The sequence below is a fragment of the Bombus vosnesenskii genome, unplaced genomic scaffold (genome assembly GCF_011952255.1).
Source record: "Bombus vosnesenskii isolate JDL3184/JDL3185 unplaced genomic scaffold, Bvos_JDL3184-5_v1.1 scf7180000013320, whole genome shotgun sequence".
Classification (NCBI taxonomy): domain Eukaryota; kingdom Metazoa; phylum Arthropoda; class Insecta; order Hymenoptera; family Apidae; genus Bombus; species Bombus vosnesenskii.
This window is the reverse complement of record NW_022882965.1, coordinates 51,238-73,896: the sequence shown is the minus strand read 5'-3', so window position 1 is coordinate 73,896 and position 22,659 is coordinate 51,238. Positions and strand designations below refer to the sequence as shown.

Below are 22,659 nucleotides of genomic sequence, written 5' to 3'. Positions count from 1 at the left end.
ATCTTCAATTATATTTACAACAAATTCAATTTCCTCATCTCGAATATACCACTACACAGGACACTGATTACTGTTCGATGAACGAGTTTCTCAGATATTCGATAATCACTTTCAATGTTCGTTTCCTTCGTTAGATAATCCTTCTTTTAATCTATCTCAATATCTAATAATTCATAAAATAAAACAATGAACCTAAAAAGATGTAATTCGATTTCGATGACCAGTCTGAAAACCTATAATATTCCCGTGAAATATAATTCATAGGTCAAGATAATTTCCCATAAATCCAATCTGCCTCTTATCTCGACCGGCGTTATTAATCATTGGAGTAGGGCGAAAGAGAAATACAGAAGAGCAGATCGTACGCGGAGAGCTGCATCCTGATCGATAAATCGGCCGGGCTAAACAACTCGTCAAAACCATGACACATGACCTGCACGACATGACAGGCGTCATGGGCATCGCGTGTCGCGCACCGTCGCTCTAATACCATTCGGTTCCATGTATTATTCAATCAGCCAATAAGGAAAACACGCCATTCGTGCTACACTCGATCCTTCTGCGTTCGTGTTTGTTCGTGATACGCGTACCAGAGGAGGGTGCTGCTAAATGAACTTACGATCGTGGAAAATTGTCCTCGACAGGGTCTGTCGAAAGTTAATCACGCGGATTGAGCGGTCGAACGTTGACAGCTCGCCACAGACACAGCGGAGAAAGAAACGAACGAGTGAACGAGAGAATGTAAAGGCATTGAGCGACTCTCGTTTCGTTGGGCGCTGCTTGTTTTTTCCTAGCGCCTTAACACTATCTCGTTGATACGTTTCTTGCGTTTAGTATTACGTACACTTTTATCCATAAATCGCTGTTGTAAAGTAGCCTATAATTAGAGAAATGACGATTTAACAGATTTCTGCTGTTATGACATCTCCTATTTTTGAAAAAACTTCAATATGTAGTGTGGATTATATACATTTTAAATGTTACGCATTTTTAAAATAAAGTTGTAGAATATACATTACTATATAGTACAATAGTATACTTTCCTGTCGTATAAAGTATGAAAATAAAATAATTATTGCGAATTCTATAATTATTGACAATTTTAAAGCACATTTCAAAAACCTAAGAGTTTGAGCAGGAGTATTTCAGTTTGAACAAAGTCCCAAACGTTAAGTACAATAATGATGGATTGATTATGGCACGGAATGGTACGCATAAATCTAGAAAAAGTGATGTGTTTATTTATTTAAAAATAAAGTTTACCTATGACATAATCACCACCAGCTGGTTACCTTTTCTATCTGTCTCATAATTAAATTCAACGCGTATCAATCTCTCCACGAGTCCATTTACACGTCGTTCTGGTTGTTTCTCCACAACCGTGGAACACAGTGAATAACAACGACGACGAAATAAAAGAATGAAAACTAAGAAGAAAAGAGAAAAGAAGGGACGATAACGTCGTCAGCTTGCGACAGTTAATCCTGCGGTCAGACTCAAACCGGCCATTACGACGTGCTGTCCATCGTTAAGAAGTCGCGTCGTGAATGGTCCCGCGGTAATAACGAGCTCCTTACATTCAGATTACACGTGCGCCGCGCCGTGGCCGGCTTACAACAGCTATAAAGCAATAAAAGTCGATTTGCCTGGTGAATACGGACCTGGTGATATATTGCACCTTAGCGCCCACGTAACTAAGGAGCTCACCGACCGCCACAGCTTCAACTCTGCCGCGATCCTCGAATTTTTTATATTTTAATCTCATTTTCCTCGTTTCAATCGAATAAACAGCTTGTAACGACTTAAAACGATTTTTAGCATAAAGGAAAAGTATCAGTGGATTTTTATGAATTTATAGTTATAGAAATTTGAAAGTACAAAATTGCACAAAATGCAAAAATGTATATTATATCGAAAGTATAGCACTTGCTGTAATACTTGCTAGATAAAACAATCTCCTGTCCAGGTTCTACTTTTTTAAATATATTCTCAAGAATATAAATTCCCATAAAAATCCGTAGTCCAGTGATGAGTCAAGAATGGAATTTGCTCAGCTATCGCAGCTACGATCCGAGAGACCAGATAATCAAGAGGACGAATTATAAATTCATTATTATCGAATCATCGAGCAGACGTCCGAAATGTTCGCCGCAACTTGCTCAGATATTCCTCGACTCCTGATCCATGATTATCTCGCTCGTCAATCTCGCCGGTTTTCCGTCGACAAATTGATTCCCCGCTGATTACCCGATCCCCTGGGACGATCGCTTATTATGCCAGACTAAATACCTAATGGACGACGAATGGCAGAAGAGTTAAGAGGTGAGGAAGGCCGGAAACGATGCTATAGACTGAGTGCCACTTCATTAATACAGACTTGCCGTACTCTTGTTACGTCTTTTATAGATTAGGTGTTTGATATCGAATGTTTTAAAGTCAGCTTCGAAGTAGTTCTTTATGTTCTGCTTTTAATTTAGATTGCTAATTAATCCTGTATAAAATATTTCTTCTTGTAGATGAGGCAATGAATTGCTATTGGTTACAGTTTTTTATTTTAGTGAAAGAATTAACAAGAAATGGTCGTAAATGATCCGCCACCTATTTCGATAAGACTTCACAGGCTCGAAGAGCAGCCAAAAATATTAAACATCTCCATATCCTGTTTTAGTTACGGTAACTCAAGTCTGAGATGTTACAAAAGGTTACAGGTTTAATGTATAAAACACCAAGTGATCTGAGAGATTAATTAAGAGCTAAAGAGAGAGTTAAAAAAAGAACACATACTTTTAGTGTAAATTATTATATAGTTTCCTTCATTTTGCAGTTTTTGTGGATTTTTTCACTCTTATATTTATCGTTCTTTTTTTTATTCGTAGAATATGTAGAGTAAAGAGAAATAAAGACGTATTGCGATAGGACGAAATTAAAACATCGGTGCGGCCTTTAAGTGCTCGTTTCTTTGTCAACGCTTGTTCCCACAGATTGATCCTTCAGCACCTTGAATTCGTGATCCGTCGCTCCTGCGTGAATTGTCGGACTATATATGCTGTCATATTCCTCTTCCTGGTCCCTTGTCATTTTCTCAGGATCCCTCAGTTTGTGAAACTTGTTGAAGAGCATAGTAGGTTCCGTGCAGGAAGTCGTGCTGCACTCTATTATGGTGCTCGGGCACTTGTTTAAATCGCAGTTGAACCCCATTACTCTCCTTGCAGCGAAGTCCCTGTACACTTTTCTTATTTTCTTTACAGACTCCGTAGTTCTTTTCTACAAGTATAACAGTCTGTACATCACATCAAATCGATTCTAACATACGGGTATTATTAAAATTGTTTTATTCTCACTTTTACTTGGTTTGAAAATTGCTGGAACTTCCTCTTGCTTCTTTTTATCCTGTGCGCCAAATTATTCTTTTTTACCGATTTGCACACTGTCAATTCGAAACTGAAGCAACGCTTAGTTCAGCTTACAACTTTTCTAAATTCCTAACAATTAGTACTAGAACTACTATTAGGACTATTGAAGCCTAAATCTAAAATATAATTAAACTGTATTAAAGAAATCGGAAAGCAGAGGATACGAAAACGTATATTAGCAGAAGAAGAAAAGCAAGTTTTTCATTATATGTTTTAGAAAAATTCATTTAAATCCTCAGGGATACACTGTCATTTTTATCGAGTTTTTACGAAAGCTACCGAGGACCAAAATACAAAACTTAATAGTAACGAAAGAAAAACAAACTTTTATTCATATAATTTACCGAAATATCATTCGTCATTGTAAATCTAGAAAACTTCTGTGAAAAATTATTCTTATAGCTAACTATTTTGACTATTCGCATAGTTCTAATGTTAAAAACAAAACAGAAACAGAAATAGCGTCAATTACCTAGAGGTGTCCAAATCCTTTCTGTATCCCGTACAATGTTTCGAGCATCCTCGTCGAAAAAATGGCGGCCTAAATTTCGTCCTAAAATCTCTCACATTCTTACGACGTCGATCCGTATAACACCCTGCTGGTTCTACGTTCGACAATTGTTCTATGTTCTTGGGAGCACCGGAAGGCATCGATTGATAGTTATTTATTTCGTCCTCTGTAGCCGGTTCGTGTTCCTTGTTCTTCATCTTCAGTATCCCTTTTTTATTCCCTGTTCCGATGTCGACCACAGATTCTTTATGCATATCTTTCCATTTTCTCCCTTTACCACAGTGTTAATCTTGTTTCTTTCACTTCAAGATTGATCTTGGACACTCCATGAAATTTTGACGCGTTTTAATTTCAAGATTTCTCACGAATTTCAATATTGATATGTCTATAGAATTTTTTAATCTGGTGAGTTGTTATGATCTTTGATTTTTTCAATATCGTTGAATATTTTAATTTTTTTAGGGGTCTTCAACTTCAGCGGAATATGTGCTTTCACAGGAACTAATCGAAGTCGAATACGGAATTCGCAGTACCGCCCATTCGCGTAAGATCAGCATGGTTTTGGTGCCTACTTTCAAGTCTTCATCGTGCGAAGGAGCTGAGCACCTTGCTATTATGATGACTCTGTCATGATCCTTTAAACATTACAGTTAAACATTAATTCAATACTCAAAAAAATAACCGGAAAGAGCTTTCGGTAATATGGTTTTATATTTATCATTAATTAATGCCGCCCCATTAGTTGAATCTGTCAAATTTCGTAAGAAACATCGATACTCTAACCTCGTCCTTCATTAACCTCGTTCGCATTTTCCTCCATATTTTTCGTATGTTTCGGAGGTTTTCGAAGAGCTTGCGGCACAAATTATCCAATGAGACGGGTAGTTAAAAACAGCAGCATGTTGCGATAAAGGAGAAATCGAAAAAACGACAGACTAAAATTTATCCATCAAAGTAAAACGAGTGTTCGTCTGATTTAGGAGGGTGGCGCCATTTAAACATGCGAACGTCGACTTTCATATACGTCTTTCGCGTTAATGGTTTCCTTGTTGTCTCTTAATCTTTCCTTTCTGCTCTTTCGTAAAGGAATTTCTGACTGAAAAGTTTCTTTCCATTACGTTCTTTAAGCCTTTAATCGAAGGTTTTATAGTCCTATGTTGAGAGTTCTGAAATAAATTGTTCTTCGAATTTATAAACAATTTTTAACAATTAATATATTAAGCGGCAAACATATAAATAGGAAAAGTTGTTGCATCAAATTCGATTTAATCGATATAGTTTGTAATTATTCGAAATGAAAATTTGAAAACTATTCTATAGAATGTATAAGCTAACTTAACTTGATCACGTAGAATAACTTCTAAAGTATGCGCTGTATGAAACAATATTTATACAAAAGTTTCATGGTGTGGAGCAGTATATTATGCGATGCACGTATCTTTTTTATAGGTGAAGATTTCAAGGTCAACTTTGTTATTTTAAATGGAATGCTCTATTTTTTTATGTGAAAATATGGGAGACTGTTGAATTCTGAATAAAAAAAGTATTGACCTTTATTAATCGTGAAGCTAATAGTTGACGATTAATTTCGCTTTGTTTCTGGCAAGATTATTTTGTGTAACTAATATCAAGTTGCAGATTAAATATCATCCAAGATTTCCGTAAAGCGGCGGTGCTTATATCCTGCCCTGTACATCACGCACATGTAACGAGGCAAATGCTGGGCAGACAAATTTCTCAATTGTTGGATTAGCTGCGATGAAGAATTTCTGTGGCCGCCACGTTCGCCAGATTTAAAGCAGCTAGACTACTTTTTGTAGGGGACGTTAAAAAATATAGTATACCGTGAGCCAACAACGATATCAGAGAATATAAAAGAACGAATTCGTGAAGCATGCATTACGATTGGTGTGGATACTCTTCAGGGTGCAATTTTCTGTTTGGTTAATAGATTTCATCATTGTATTAATGTCAATTGATATCATCTCCAACATCTACAACACTACACAGCAGTTAATGGAGTTAAATGAGTGCGAAGAGGTAAAATCTGTAGTACTGATAAGCATCGTTACGTAAACACCGCTGTTTTACGAAAATCTTGCGTGATATTCAATCTGCAACTTGATATTAGGCACACAGAGTAAACTTTCCAAAAACAAATCGTCAACTATTAGGTTTAGGATTAATAAAAGTCAATACTTTTTTATTCAAAATTCAGCATTCTCCCATATTTTGACGCAAGAAATATAGCATTCCATTTAAAATAATAAAGTTGATTTTGAAATCTCTGGAACGCCTTCGCCTATAAAAAAGATACACGCAACGCATAATATGCCCCTCCAAACTATGAAACTTTTGTAAACAATTTTTTCATACAACGCATACTTCAGAAGATATTCGAGGCGATTGCCTTAACTGAGATACCCTGTACATTTATAACGACTAAATATTTTTATAAATTCTATATTATAGAAAAAAAGGAACAGAAATAAAATTTTGCATACTGCGATTAGCTGAATTTATGAGTAACGATTTTTCTATTTACATGTACAGTACTGTATACAATAATACCGGTAGTATATCCATCGATGTGCTGATATCAGCAGCAATAATTGATCTTTTCGCCATATTCTCGCTGTTAAATGTAACCGATGGTCTCTCCATATTTCCAACATCCATGGCATTCTTAGTATACCAATTTCTAGATAATCTCACTAAACCAAAAATTCGATGATAAATATTTTATTCAACTATAAATTCGTATTTCTCTGAAAATTTACTTGTAGTATCAGCCACGTGATTATCTTTTGACGTTTGTGGTTCTCCTGAATCATGTTGCTCTTGGTAAACCTCTGCATCCTCTTTCTTTGCTTTCGAACTTCCTGGATTGTCTTGATGTTTTTTATAAATGACAGGATTTCCATCTTGATAAGAATCGTCAATTCTGAAAAGATAAATTTACAGTAAGTTTAATTAAAGTAAAAATATGAGTAAAAATGATGATCAATGTATGTGGCAGAAAAATAAAAAATGACTCTTTTTAATGTTATAATATTTAAAAAAATTATAATATTAATTTATAAAACCACGAAGGAGTCCGGAAACATATTTCTTTACCTTTCGGTATTCACGGACGCATCTACATATTTTCTAGGACGTCCCTCAACCTCATCTCCGTCTTGCTCCCTATACTTTCTTTTCTGAGTAGACGGTTTAGCCGAATGTGACGAAGAACCTGATTTTACCGGTGTTGAAGTAACGAAACCATCGTTCGGCTAAAATCAGAATAAATTGTACATGCGTATTTATTTAAAAATTGTATAGTATATAAAAATTTTATACTTCGATCTTTTCCTCCAATATCTTCAAAGTAACCATAGTTCCATCTAAGTAACCATGCAAGTGTGGTAATTTCTGTTCGCAACAGTTGAAATTTCGTTTCTTGAATATCTTCCACCAGAAATTTTCGTCATCGAAAAATCTTTTCAGCTTCGTCATTTCTTTGATACAATTGTCTAAAATTTCTCGAAAATCATTTACATCCGATCGTAATGAATCTTGCGTTTGACAAGGAGCATCTTTCCTCTCATTAACTCTCTATTAAACAAATATCGATATAATTACCATTCTCGCTAACAAGACAAAGTGTATCTTAATTTTAGTTATTAAGATCATTTTACTGGTCTAATTTGTTGCTGAGCACATTCTAGCTCCTGAATACTTTGCTTCAAGTGTCGAATCCTGTCGAGCAATCTTTGCGTGTTGCAAAATTCCGTCTCTACTTGTGATTTCGCGTACTTACACTTCCTCAAGCTGCAGCATTCTGTTACTGGTTTGATCGTCTGATAACGATTGCTCTGTGGTTCATTACCGGCCGAAGGGGAAATCGAAGAGAAAGTAGGCGCGCAGCATCCTCGTTTTGATTCCTGATAACCAACAATCACAATTGCACTAATCGCGTTACTCTTTACTCGATTAAATTTGTAGCAGCACATGAGTCAGAGGACGATACGAATCGACAGCGACTCGTGTTGTTGTTTTGCCTCGGGACATTGACACCGTCTTGACGCACAAAACGTAACGATAAATAAACTCCGAGCAAAACAATACGTGCGACCGTCAACAGAAGTTGAATTTAGACTTTCCGGTACTCCCCCGACCAGTATAAATAAACGAACACGATCGTTAAGACAATCAGTGAGTATCGAGCAATCTTATAACGATTAATATGCGGCGAACGTACTCATTACCGTGTATACGCATATCGAGCAACACTGAGCGAACGACGACTAACTGTGTACTGCAAATAGTTTTAAACACATTTGACTATACAAAGTATTAACTCGTCTCGACACTATATACATCAATACGTTTAATCGTACATCCACAAATTTATGGTCATAGGTAGAAAGAAGATTGGCTCCTTATAAGAAAGCGAAATCGCGTAAAGTGTTAATTAGGTTACGTACCATCCACGATGTAGTCTTTTCTCCTTCTGTTTAATACATTCTGCCATCAATTATGGGATGAATTGTAATTTTATCGTTTATAATTTGCTTTATCGTGCCATTATTGTCCATCTGTTTTGTAAAGTGATGATAGATACTTGTAATAATTTTTCATGATTTGTGGTTATATGTGCATAAATCGTATTTCCAAGATGACGACAGCGTCATCTGTTTGGCGATTTATTCGTGCGCAAGAAATCGAACGTTCGTTTAAAATCCACTGTCGATAAAATCGATCCACTTGGGCCTTTATAAATCTTGTTGAATTCGTTACAGATAGTCCGTTTCACGGAAGAACACCTTTTCACGTGTGGTTTGAGAAACACAAAAAAAGTTGATCGAGTCACACGAAGAAACGACTTTTAAACGGCTCGTTTACCATAATACAAACTGCTCGAGAGAATCAGTCGCCCTGAAATCTTACGAAACGGCTCGTAGACCCGCATAATTGCATTGTGAAGAGGGCCTTAAGGGTCCTCGGATCGCACCGCCGGTTCACAATGATCGTGACAAAAAGTTAACAAGATTGTCGCCGCGGAAAATCAGAGTAGTCGACCGCAGTGTATTTTTTCATTCATTTGCAAAGGAGATTAGGCTTCAAAGACATCACAGATCGACTTTATTGCGAAGAAGAGCACCCCGCTGAGGATCGGAATTACATCATTCAAGTGCAAAGCAGGATCAACCATACATTCTTTCATGATCTTCGAGAGATTCTTGCGAACCATTTTAACATTTGATCTATATGTTCGTCGAATTCTTTAAGTTTTCAACAGGTTTCTCTTTTAATATTGTTTTAACTATTTTTGGAAACAGTTACCCAAACGGACACTGATGAATTTATTCTATTAAATTTTACTATTTTATCCGAAATTCCTATTGTGTATTAAATTTTACCAATTTTGCTCACTAGTTTATTTTAAATTTATTCTATTGCGTAAAAAAAATATATTCCAGAACGAAAAACGAAATACTTTTCTTTTTGATTGAATAACTTGAATATAGGTGAAGGGTACGGTAAATTTAGAGTCGTAAATCTTCGTTAAATCAATTGTTACAGCTAGACATTCAAATGAAACCAGAACCATACCTTTCTCCGAAATTAGGTCATTCAATTGCAAAACAGACAGGAGCCAGTCGATTTCTCAACGTCATCCGTTTCGAGCAACGTTTTTTTCCAAACTACGGATTTCGACTGTGTGAAAAGCATTAAAACCAACTCAATATTCACTAATTTCCATTTGAAACAACGTTCTGAACCGACTGCCGCGAGTTCGACGCGGAAATTTTAGGATCTCTGTCGAAACGCGACAAACCCCTTAAAGAAACCAGTCAAGTTACAAATATCCTTTGAGCTAAATATTAAAAATATTTAAGCCTCTTTTACCTTTATATCCAATCGAATTCTTATACTCAATTTTCCACATTCCTGACTTTTTCCTATTTTTCATCTTCCAAATCTCCCACGAAATATTCGCCCCTCCATCTAATTCAATTTTTATTTAATTTTTCATTTTTCCAGTTCCTCAATTTCTCATCAAATTTCATCGCTCGTTTTGCAAACCGAATGCAAATTCCACCTCTTTGAAGGATCTCGACTGGAAATACTTTTCCTAAAAATATCAATTACTAAATATCACACATTCTAAGCACTTTCCATTCCAAATTGCATCGCTTTAAAAGTTCAGCGAGCAGTCGAAAGTTCCTCATGCCATAAATCTCCAGTAGAACGGATTGTTTGCAAACGTTACGTGATTCGAAAGGAGGAAACTGGAATTCCAAGGGGTTTCCGACGCTGCGTTGGATGACTTGTCCTTTAACTCCAGCTAGGTATGCATACACATCGGAGAGTATAGAATTCGGCATGGTCTTAAAGCGACTGGCCGTCGTAAGACCATTTGTCGCGATACGGGAGATCGGCGTGATCTTTTAGCGAGGTTGACAGGAACGAAACAGGTAAATGCGCCGCAGGTGCCCCTTTTGCCACGTTTTCACGACCGACATGGGACAAAACAGAGCGGGTCGATTCAAAGATTCCCAAAACCGGCCGCAAAGTCAAAATAAAGTAATTGTTGCACCTTTGTCGTCGTCCTCTTAAATCCACCTACCGCCGTGTTCTTCTCTGTTTCTTTTTTCTTGAACATATTTTGTAGAATACCAGAACGTTTTCTTAGAAACTAGAATTTTTTTCACCTCTATCTCTTTTTTTTTTTCTTCTTTTTAGTACCGGAGAATATTTTTATTGATTTTTAAATATCAACAGCTGGAAAAGAAACAACGGACAGAATTTTTTAATTCCCATTTTAAATTGTAGAAGCAACTCTTAAATTTTCTATAATTTGTCATTGGATATCATTGCGATGAAAATAATTAAATATGCAGCCATTCGGAACACCAACTTGATTGATTCTATTTTCTGAACCAAGAAACATTCAGAAACTTAATGGTTCGCCTCTATCGATTTGATCATTTCAGCTTCTGCATGGCTCGTACAGTGAAAATAAAAATAAATATATAATATAAATATAAGAATAAGTAAATATAAATATATAAATAAATATAAATATAAAAAAATAATTTCCATAATTTTTCATTGGGATTCGAGGGTAATCCGACACGTTCCACGTGATTCCTTCGAATTTAAAAGACTCGTTCGACCAATGGGAACGTGGCGGCAAATTTTTTTAAGGTTTTCGCGCGACGTACGAGGTACGTGGCATGGTCAAGGTCTCTGGATCAGCACGACTTGATCACCTTTTATGGTTTTCCCAGGACAAGATCCTCAGGACCGTCGTGAATCGAAATGGAGGACCTCCTACGGTCGCGTTCCTGCCGTCTCTCTCGTTCTCGCTCGTTCTCCGATCGTATATCGATCGGTCTGACGATTGTCAACGCCATTCGTGATACGTGAAAACCTTGAGACACGTCCCTACGTCGTGTGTACCTTTCGCGACAGTTGGAAACGATCACCTTGGGTGGTCGTGCCACCAGGAATACGATGTTAAACGGATAGATAGCAGTGTAATACTAGCAGCGCGTGCAATGTCCACCTCGCGTGGAACAAGCTGTTTCGAGTATTTCAATACATCTTTGGGAAAGATATTTTAATACAAATTAATAGAAAACTCATGTTTGTGAAACGGTGTTGTTTTAAGGAAACCAGGGTTTTTTACAATTAGATTGTAGATGTTTATGTAAATTCATATTTTTGTCAATATAATTAAATATTTACTATTTTAATATCTTGAACATTTTATACATTTTTGCATATTAACTGCGTTTTGTGGATTTTTTCACTTTCAAATTTCCCATAGGACAATCGAAAGGTGTCGTTTTCCTTTCACCTTTGTTATATTTTACTATCATTTCCTAATGTATAAGATCCACTTAAAGATTACTATCCCAGAATAACGTATTAGGCAGCCAGTTTATAAGGCTGTTTCGAGCTCGTTGAAATTTATTTTCTTACATAAAAATTACGTAATCTTGAAGTTTTTATCGTCCTACATTTTAACCTTCGAACAGACTATCGAAGAATACTCTTGCGCATTCAGCTAACTCTTTTTCTACCTTTCTACTAAAAACGAATAAAACCATAACGAACCTTGAAAACAGTCGTATTAATTCAATTAAACGAGACAGAGAGTTAATTTATGGGGCTGTCACGCATCGCATGACACGGATTACACAGGAGAATTGTATAGAATCGTCAATAGGTGGAAGAGTTCTTGCGAGCAATCAGGATAAACGTTATGCTCGTCACACTGGTTCGACAGAGGGAACACAGAAGGACTGAGAAAACGCATCCTGGGTGGCCGTGCCATAAAACGCGTTACGTTCTTAATATTATGCAGGACACGCAACTATATAAAGCGTTCCCAATTGTGCAGTGGTTAGCGAGGGAAAAAAGGACCAGTGGCGGGGAAAAATCGCGGCAAACGCCGAAAAAGGAATATTGGAATGTAACGGCGTACGATCCTCTCCTTTTCTGTTGCGCCCTCGTTGCATACACCCTACCGTTCTTACCGATTTCGCCGCCAATCGAATAATCTCGTCCACATGAAAGCCGGTCACGATTGGCTAATTGCCGGTCGTATTCATCCGCGGCGGCTTATTTGAAGAATTTAATAGCTTACTTTAGCCACGAATCCGGAGAAGTACGCTCCAAATTACGTTCCGCTGTGAAACGATCCGATCTGCTGGATATTTTGTTGCTTAACACTTCTTTTCTGGTCTCCACGTTCCTACGTCGACTTCATCTAAAATTGTTCATATGATGCGGGGAATGCAAGGCTGTGAAGATCGAATGAAATTGACTTTCGAGCTTTTGATAACGAAATTGATTGGAGGTTTGTTGGGTATCGGTGAACAATTATGGAAAAGTAAGCGAGAGAAATTTTCACTAACTGATATAGATTTTCCATGTTAGAAAAAGAATATTAATAGTAACTGTTATTAGCTATTTTGTTCAGCTATAGCAGATAGATTTTACCCAACCTACTATACAATCATCTGGCTGTCGCTTTCTTAATTTAAATGATTGATAATTAAATTAAATTAAATTAAGGGATTAAAAATAGTAGTAAAATTCTTCTGTGTGTTGTCATAACTAAACTAACTAATTTTTCTACTCTTCAACTGCTACGCTGAAATCACATGTTTCGCTCAAGACGCCACGGGAGTATTTTTATTATTCAAAGCATATAATGACAAAATAACAATAAGTTGATGATGTAAGACAACATTCTTCCTCAATGGACCGTTTATCTTATTGGTGGTCACGGGTGACTACCGTGGCGCCTTGATAACAGTTGATAGCGACATATTGTAACGAAACTTCGTTTGTTTCAACAAACCATTCGCATTCGTTATTTCGTTGTAAACAAAACGTGCAGAATATATTGTTGAAACGTGTAGAAGATATTAGTAAACGGTATTTGCTCATTCTATATATAATAGTAAGATGAAGAGACAAGCGTGACATTTTTATGATTTCGACGAAACATTCGGCTGAAATGGTAGAGGTCTGCAAAAAGAATTATGTTTGTGATAAACCAATGGTAGTGGTAGATCACAACAGAGGAAACTGTGCTGTACATTTATCGGATCAAATGATAGCATATTCTACACCATATAGAAGAACCTTCAAGTGGTATATAAAATTAGCTTTAGAGTTACTGTTAAATACATCAATTTTAAACGCGATGATACTCTATAAACAAGCAACAAACACAAAAATCAAGGTATCAGATTTTAGAATGACACTCGCAATGCAGCTTAGACAGTGCCATTCACCAGAGCCGTCAAATATACTTGTTCGACAAAGATTGCGACACGGAATGCAGAAGAAAGAAGAGCAAGCGTATCTGGCACGAAAATTTTGCAGAGAGTGCTATAAAAAAATGTTAAACAGTCAGGATCAAAAATTGCTAAGAATCGGACCAAAAAGGTGACCACCTATCGTCCAGATTGTATCGATGAGCCACATTTATGTTTAAAGTGTTTTAACACAGTGCACCGTTAGATGCAAGATTTCTTCTCATTTTTTTATTGATGTTTTAATAAAAATGTTTAATTATTCAATGGGGTACTTTTTATTTCAAAGTATTTTCTATTAATCGGTTATATGTAAGCAAAACGTCCAGAATATATTGTTGAAACGTGTAGAAGATATTAGTAAACAGTATTTGCTCATTCTATATATTATAGTAAGGTATGTTCACACTTCTAACTTCAATTATATAATTATAAAGCAGCATTGACGGTTATTTTCTAAGGTGTGTTTATAATAATATTCGTAGATTACTCTTGAAAGATGTGGATGCAAACACAGTGCACCGTTAGATGCAAGATTTGTTCTCATTTTTTTTTATTAATGTTCTAATGAAAATATTTAATTGTTCAAAGGGGCACTTTTTATTTCAGAGCATTTTCTATCTATCGATTATATTCAAAATGCCCTAATTGTCAATTTTCACTCAATTTTTACAGTTGTAAGAAGTTCAAGCGCTCCGATCACCAATGACCAACGTGGCAGTCAAAGTGTTAGCAAGTTTTTCTTCCTAAACAATTTTCACACCTATCAAGTCAATATAGACCGTCGAATGATACGCCATGTCTCATAAATAGAATCAGCTACATGACGTACATGATCAGACATTGTATACGAGCTTACAAGAAGAACATCAGATTAGTTTCTCGCAACCAATAGACTTCGGTAGCAGCAAAAGGGACGATTTTTCCGAGTCCTCGGCCGACGCGTGACATCCTCCTGGTGTATGGTAGAGTCAGGGAGGCCCTGAATGCCAAAAGCTCTTGGACTTTCGCGTTTCGGCTCGTTTCATCCCAACAAGGCGACTGCATAGATCACCAGGTGTCGCTCTGTTTATACCACAAACGTCCAAACAAGTCGCCGGGTCCCTGGGGTCTATTAAGTGCGGACCTTTCAAAAGATCTATACGACTGGAAGGTAGAAAAAAAAGAGGGCGCGTTCGTTGTATACCTGGGTCCAAAGGCAATCCAGAGATCCGGCTATTGATGTCACCGCTACACAGCCAGTAAATATCGTAAATAAATCCCACTTCTGTCCCGAACACGATCCATCGTATCTTCTCTGTGATTATCAGATTAACAGAGTAACTTCGATACGAGTTTTACTGCTAGAACCACCACTTTTTATATCATTTCACGATTGAATTTTCCTTAACAAACAGACATTGCTTTAGCAAAAAATCGTTGTTTTTACGAACATGAGATATTGGTAAGGTTCTTTTGTTTCACCAAAGTTTATCAGTTCTTATCTACTGATAGCCTAACTCCATTGATCAACGTTAACCACCAACGATCTTCTCAGTGCATCCACTCGAGCCAAACCCTTTTCCCTTTTTCCGCACCCACTGAACCATTAGGATATCACGTTTTCGAAGATCACTTTATCTGAAACAGTCTCGAGAGAAAGAAATTTTCCAAACAACAAACCTTTCCCTCTCCTCTGTCGTTTTACTTTGTTTCCTACTGTTGTCGTTTAGAAATCTTCTTCATACCCAAAAGATAAAACGTTGAATAATTGAAGAGTTTAAATGATAAATCAAAGGAACAAGAAAGTGGGAAACTTTCGAAGAATAAGGTAAGTGTCAAAAGAATAAAAAACGATTTCTTTTAGTGAGAACGGATGTAAATTCGGGATTTTAAATAATTCATGAAGGTGATAAGCGCTAAGGATCTATGTGTATTTTTTCAAGTGATTAATAATATAATTAGCATTAAATGCATTAAAATTAAGAGAACTGGGTCGTTTATTTCTATTAGGAGTCTTCGTTTCTGGTATTTACAGTTAGCCCACAGGAACTTTTGCACGAGCTACAAACAGATCATTTTCATTAAAATAAAATATTACAAAATACCGTTGCAAAGTAAGTGCACTTTTACCAGAATGATTAAGATCTATTTTACTATTGTTTCGTATTATTATAAATTATATATTTTCCATGTAAGTAAAAATAATGTTTTCTTAAAATGTACAAAGCTTTCAACTTTTGTTTCATATTACTATACAATTATTACATACATATTAGTTGTATTACATACAACTATTGTTTCATATTATTATAAATTATATATTTTCCATGTAAATAAAAATAACGTTTTCGTAAAGTGTACAAAGCTTCCAACTTTTGTTTCATATTACTATACAATTATTACATACATATTAGTTGTATTACATACAAGTATTGTTTCATATTATTATAAATTATATATTTTCCATGTAAATAAAAATAACGTTTTCGTAAAATGTACAAAGCTTCCAACTTTCATTTCATATTACTATACAATTATTACATACATATTAGTTATATTACATACAACTATTGTTTCATATTATTATAAATTATATACTTTCCATGTAAGTAAAAATAACGTTTTCGTAAAATGTACAAAGCTTTCAACTTTTGTTTCATATTACTATACAATTATTACATACATATTAGTTATATTACATACAACTATTGTTTCATATTATTATAAATTATATATTTTCCATGTAAATAAAAATAACGTTTTCCTAAAGTGCACAAAGCTTTCAACTTTTGTTTCATATTACTATACAATTATTACATACATATTAGTTGTATTACATACAACTATTGTTTCATATTATTATAAATTATATACTTTCCATGTAAATAAAAATAACGTTTTCCTAAAGTGCACAAAGCTTCCAACTTTCGTTTCATATTACTATACAATTATTACACATTAGTTAGTAATACTAATTACACATTAGTATACACATATACTAATTATACTTTCATATTACTATACAATTATTACACATTAGTTAGTAATACTAATTACACATTAGTATACATATTAGTTGTATTACACACAACTATTGTTTCATATTATTATAAATTGTATATTTTCCATGTAAATAAAAGTAACGTTTTCGTAAAATGTACAAAGCTTTCAACTTCTCGATTACCGCCTAAACTTATTTGATCCTTCATGCATGAAACAAATATACCAAAACGACGAACTGCGCACAAAAATCTCGTACAAAATCATCCGTCCTCGTCTCTTCAATTTTGTTACAAGCTCGCAGTAGGAACTATGTATTCATTATCGGTTGCATGTAAGGACGCGCGATTCTAATGATCGGAATGGTGGTTCGGTTACGCCCTGCAAGTTGGTGAACGCGCGTTTGTCTGCTGATCGTCGAGCAGGAGGACGCATTAGCATGGAGCACGGGACCCTTCCAGACGCGATTAGAAAAGTCGAAGCCATGGACGGTGGTCGTACGGGGCGACGAACGCTCCCTTCGAAAGACCGGTAGCCACGTGTTTTTTTCTGCATACAAGATCGAGCCTCAATATGGAGGTGATTAAACCGCGACGCGGCTTCACAGGGTGGCTTTTACGTTTCCGTGACTTGGTAATTACGGCTGGCTTGACCGTTGTAACGGTCGAGCGGAGCCGGTCGTTAAGAGAAATTAAGCAAGCTCCTTTGGTTCGTTGGTTCGTCGAATGTTTACTGCCGACCGCTCGCCACTCGTAAATATTCGACGAATACGTTCCACCGGTCGTTCGGCCAATCGTAATTAGCCAGCCGGGAAAAATCGATTTTGAATCATGCAGGAGATTTGCTATCAGTGAGTTTTTGGTATTGAGATATTAGGTTGCCCGAAAACCTTCTTTCGTTTTATGAGGAAATAATAGATACACCTATTTATTTGTAACAATTGTACTCACCACGACGACCATGTTGTTCCTAAGTATCTGTCAAGATTATCAACAATCGTTGAACAGAGTTTGAAGTGTTCAATATTAAAATTGTTCAATATTCGGAGGGTGAGAATGTTTGCATATAGCATAGTGAGTGCCTCGTAGCTTGACGAATACTTTTAATACTTTTAAGTATGCCATTTTTGTAGTATGAAGTTTACGACTATGGAATTTAGAATTTTTTTTATTATTATTTAATTTGTACTTTACAATTTGTCCAGCTGGACATTTGGTAAATTTTTCTAACTTAATTGCTAAATAACATGTGGATGGCTACCCCCAACGGGATACAATCTTCGAGTTTGGCTATTTTATTAGGCTGTCCGAAAAGTTTCTTTAGTTTTATGAAGAAGACATAAACGTACAACGTTTTTTGTTTTATATTATTTTGTCGAATTACGTACGATCCATTTTGTTCTGTTGAGATAAACACCGCGACACTTCACAGACTTGGTTTCACGTTTGTGTGAAGGTGCACTGTTGTAAAAAACACGTTTGCGAAAGAAAGACACTTTTCGGACGACCTAATATTTCTTTAGTGAGGTTTAGTAAGACACAACAGAAGACAGAGAAGTTAGAGTATATTTTGTATGTTTTGAAAAAAAAAAGACAAAAATTGGCATGGCCTTTTTTATTTACAAATCCAGCAATTACTTGAAACTATCCAAAGGCAAAAATATACTTATTTATACAATGAGACAGTGATTCCGATGTTGCTTGGATTTCCCGACCATGACCTTACTCTAATTAGCCCAAACGTAAATAAAACTTGCGATCATGGTTTCTGCTTTTTGTTTTATATTAGTTTATTGAATTATGCACGAACGTGATAATAGAAATATAACGAAATGGATCATATCTAATTCAATAAAATAATATAAAACAGAAATTGTTGTTCATCTATTATCACCTTATGAAACGAAAGAAACTTTCCTGACAGCCTAATAGATTAGATGCGCGAAGGATACAGGATTTTACATTATGTTTAGTTTATTTGGTAGTAAAAGTAATTCAAGAACATTAGAAAAACAAAAGATTCTGAGAGACCGTAAAGTTGAATGCGACTCAATTCAAGTGGATCAGAGAATGAATTTGTAATGAATATTTTGGGATACTGTTATATTTTATTTTATCGTAATAAATCCAAAAACCGACTGGGAAGACTTACAAACTCGTAGTTTGACAGGATAATGATATCTACGAGGCTACAAAAGTTATTTGTACAACATTGTATTAGGTTGTCCGAAAAGTGTCTTTCTTTCGCAAACGCGTTTTTTACAACAGTGCACATTCGTACAAACGTGAAACCAAGTCTGTGAAATGTCACGGTGTTTATCTCAACAGAACAAAATGGATCGTACGTAATTCGACAAAATAATATAAAACGAAAAACGTTGTGCGTCTTTTATTATTAGTTCTTCATAGAACGAAATAAACTTTTCGGACAACCTAATATTTATCGTGGCATTGTATCAATTGGTATTTACATACTAATTAATTACGTCTAATATTAAATTTCGTACCATTTTTTAGTAATCCTTTCATACGACTACAACAATTTGATGCTATGAAAATAAAATATACAGGGTGGTTGGTAACTGGTGGTACAAGCGGAAAGAGGGTGATTCTACGCGAAAAAAGAAGCCGAAAATATAGAATAAAAATTTTTCGTTCGAAGCTTTGTTTTCGAGAAAATCGACTTTGATTTTTCGCCCGGTACGCGTGCACTTTATCTCGTTATAACCGATCTCACTGTAGATTTTTAAAAAAATTAAAAAAAAAATTTTTATTCTATATTTTCGACTTCTTTTTTCGCGTAGAATCACCCCCTTTCCGCTTGTACCACCAGTTACCAACTACCCTGTATTTAAAATAATAAATAAATATACAGCCTGTATTCGCTGAGTCGCTCGTACAGTGTATAAACCGCAAAGTAAAATGGCTAATTAATTCTCAATAAATGCTCGCTAGATACTCGTCGATAACTCGGTAGATAACTCGTGATAACACTTACATAGCTCGTCGATACTAAACTCTTTTCGGTTGCGTCCGTTTATTTATATTGGTCGAGGGGAGGGGGAGTCGGAAAATTCAAATTCGTTTTTGTTCGACGGCTGCGCGTAGCGGCGACATTGTTTTGGACTTTATTTATTCTTACATTACATGTGTCCTCTTGATCTTGATACTCCGAGGCAAAACAACATGATTTGAATTGTCCTCTAGCTACATATATATAGTGTGTGATAAAAGACGCGTCATTGAAAACGAAGGCTTTTTGCAGCCACTCTTATTTCATACACGAGGAATTCCAGATAATTTGGAGGAAATGTTAAGAACGCAAACTATCTTTCACTTATTTCTGAATCTAGAAAATTTGTATACGAAAAGTTATCGTAACAATCTTATTTATACAATGCGTAATGATGAGATGCCTGAGATACCGTATAGATACACCGAAATGCTGAGAAACTATGTAGACACTCTTAATACAAAGACCTCCGAGTAGAGGGCAGCATCGACAAGAGCAGTGAAGACTCTTTCAATGAAACGTAGCCAGAGTAGCAAAGAAAGTAGTGAGAAAGTCGACAGCTGGATCCCTTCGCCCTATTCTCCGGCGTCTCCTTTCGGCGACAGAAAAAACACGCTGTCGTCCTTTTATTCTTCCATCCCTCCATAACATCCCCCAACTTACAAGCAATGTCACTATCTCGTATTACAATCTTCTAAGTTGAATAGAGTTTTTCGTCATCTTTTCTTCAAACAAATATTCCTTTTTTTTTTTATTCTAAAACAGAGAAGCGTTCGTATACTTTGTAGCAACAAGAAACGAAACGAAATTATAGAAGCCTCGAGGACCAAAAATTACGAAATGGATAAAAATAAAATTCCCTTAGGAGTTTACTACGGCGGATATTAAGAGATGGCCATCGTAGCGGTTCACCCTGTATAATTTTCATGGGGAACCCCGCCCCCAGAACACGATGTTAGTCGGTAGTTTACAGATTCGTAAGATCATCTGTTGTTCCGTTCTGGTGAAATCAGAGGGTGGGACGTTCCGGCAGGGGAGGCGCCCAGGGACGCGTTTCTACGTGGAATTCCACATGCCACCATAACTTTAACAAAAGTTTTCCCATGTCGGTAAGATTCTCGAACTGGCGAAACAAAATTCCAAGTAAGCACCTACTTACTTGTATCATATGAACACATTTCCTGTCTTTTATAAAAGAGCAATTTTAAAATTCGATATATTGCCATTTAATTACATATTTTTGTATATATATTTTTTCTTATCCTTTTAAATATCTTAAAAATATTAAGAATTATTATTTATCTATATATAGATAAATTAACTTTAACCGAAATAACAATTAAGTTAACATCATTCGTTACTTAGAAGATATCGCCTATTTTCAAAGACTTAAAGACTTTCTTCGTCTATTAAAGTACTTCATCGCATTAAAGCGCTTCCTTTCAGCCAGCAAATGACATTAAAAGCCAAGAAGCTAATTTGTAAAAAGTGGACTCATATCTTTAGCCTATAGTCATCATATAAAATACTACTTAATTTTAATCCTCAACTGTATCCGTTTCATAAATATTGCAAGAGTCTTCGCGAAAACAGCTTCACGTTTATCGACTTGTAATTACGGTGTACAAGTTATTATACGAGCCTTCTTCTCTTTCGTATAGTATAATCAACACAAGAAAAGAAGTTGGTTGGCCAATGATCGAAAGCTCGTTAACAACGCACAGGCGCCATTTTCTTCGTCAGCCGGCAAGATGTAGTTCTCGCTAATTCTTCCTTTATAATTTCATTACAGCCTCTGAGCAACGCTTTATTCCCAGTCTTCGCGATTGGAAGATCGCAATCTTCCGCGTAATTAATTGGAAATACCGAGATGGCGATAAGCAACCAATTTATCTCATCCTCCTGCCTCCAGAATTGAATTCTCTGCACGATCACGTCGCATTAATATTAATTAGCGACTAGTTTGGTGCCATCTGAAACTGTAACACCACTGGTAACGCTTCAATTTGCCAGGAAATTTTATCGGTCGATTTACATCCTACCATACCACTCGTTCTGGCTCCATTTTTCATTCCTTTTTATTTTCACCGTGTCATTTGTACAGCGAGAAAAACACACGTAATTTACGTAATTCCTCCAAGATTAAACGTAATTATCAGTGGCATGATTCTTGGAATCCAAGCTCAAGGATTAATATAAGAGCAGGTACCTTGTATTTATGTATTTATACGTCTGTATCTGCTAAAGAAAATGATTATAAATTATAATCATAAATAGCATCGTACGGTAAATCGAATTTTATTGTATGTTTAAGAATTCTTCGTTAAATATTAGGTTTTATAGTAAAAAATACCCACATTGTTTGTCCGCAATATGTTTTATATAAAAGTTTTTTTCATACAAGCGTTAACTTAGCTCGTTTTCATTGGTTTGAAATAGTGTGGAAAATTCTTCAGTTTCTGTCCTCTTTGCGACACTCCAACACAAGATGCACAAACAATTCCAATCATCTTCCTTGATAAACTTGAACCCCTAAACCATTCGTTGTTGATTTTCCCAATGTTCTTCTAACGATACTAGTCTTGAAAATGAAAAATGGGATAAGCACGCGTAGTGAAATTTTATAAAGTCCATAACAAAAATATTTTTATGGATATATTTATTATAAGGGAGATATCGTATCTACAGATATCGAAATACAATGTCTAAATTCTATACCTTACTATGATAATTTTTTACAAAGAAGTTTATTGAGTCCAGAAAATACAGATTTTAATTACATTATTCGCAATAAACATGAATTTTTATAATAGTATGTTAGGCAAAGGTACCGATACGCGGCGGTACGACGTAGACATGCTGTATTATGTGTCGGCGCTTTACATTTTTTGTTGTATGATGCGGTTTTTGGGTTTAA

General features: G+C 35.7%; 3 protein-coding genes across 4 annotated transcripts; 1 reads left to right on the top strand and 2 right to left on the bottom strand.

Annotated features, from left to right (window-relative positions):
- Positions 1-2,048: 2,048 nt before the first annotated feature.
- LOC117235834 lies at positions 2,049-4,198 on the bottom strand. Its single transcript, XM_033498199.1, has 3 exons — positions 3,886-4,198; positions 3,342-3,441; positions 2,049-3,264 (listed from the first exon to the last, which is right to left on the bottom strand). Exons 1-3 carry the CDS (start codon positions 4,176-4,178, stop codon positions 2,944-2,946), a joined length of 714 nt encoding a protein of 237 aa, XP_033354090.1. The 5' UTR covers positions 4,179-4,198; the 3' UTR covers positions 2,049-2,943.
- A 477-nt stretch (positions 4,199-4,675) lies between these two features.
- Positions 4,676-8,589, bottom strand: LOC117235833. 2 transcript variants are annotated; one of them, XM_033498198.1, is made up of 7 exons: positions 8,394-8,589; positions 7,605-7,850; positions 7,267-7,521; positions 7,042-7,199; positions 6,705-6,868; positions 6,496-6,638; positions 4,681-5,090 (listed from the first exon to the last, which is right to left on the bottom strand). In XM_033498198.1, exons 1-7 carry the CDS (start codon positions 8,394-8,396, stop codon positions 4,959-4,961), a joined length of 1,101 nt encoding a protein of 366 aa, XP_033354089.1. In that variant the 5' UTR covers positions 8,397-8,589; the 3' UTR covers positions 4,681-4,958. The 2 variants fall into 2 exon arrangements, with proteins under 2 accessions (XP_033354088.1, XP_033354089.1); XM_033498197.1 differs by lacking the exon at positions 8,394-8,589 and having other exon boundaries at positions 4,676-5,090; positions 7,605-7,934.
- A 4,858-nt stretch (positions 8,590-13,447) lies between these two features.
- LOC117235841 lies at positions 13,448-13,885 on the top strand. The gene has a single exon (XM_033498266.1). It carries the CDS (start codon positions 13,448-13,450, stop codon positions 13,883-13,885), a length of 438 nt encoding a protein of 145 aa, XP_033354157.1.
- Positions 13,886-22,659: the final 8,774 nt, after the last annotated feature.

Bases quoted from the DNA above. Each gene is read 5' to 3' on its own strand.
- LOC117235833 (XM_033498197.1), bottom strand. From the start codon at position 7,919: ATGTGCTGCTACAAATTTAATCGAGTAAAGAGTAACGCGATTAGTGCA. The intron at 7,522-7,604 runs GTAAAATGATCT...TTTGTTTAATAG, and splicing joins CTCAGCAACAAATTAGACCA to AGAGTTAATGAGAGGAAAGA. The intron at 5,091-6,495 runs GTATTATTGTAT...AATTTATTTCAG, and splicing joins CATCGATGGATATACTACCG to AACTCTCAACATAGGACTAT.
- LOC117235841 (XM_033498266.1), top strand. From the start codon at position 13,448: ATGGTAGAGGTCTGCAAAAAGAATTATGTTTGTGATAAACCAATGGTA.
- LOC117235834 (XM_033498199.1), bottom strand. From the start codon at position 4,178: ATGCATAAAGAATCTGTGGTCGACATCGGAACAGGGAATAAAAAAGGG. The intron at 3,442-3,885 runs GTAATTGACGCT...GCGTTGCTTCAG, and splicing joins AAGGATTTGGACACCTCTAG to TTTCGAATTGACAGTGTGCA. The intron at 3,265-3,341 runs GTGAGAATAAAA...TTATACTTGTAG, and splicing joins AATTTTCAAACCAAGTAAAA to AAAAGAACTACGGAGTCTGT.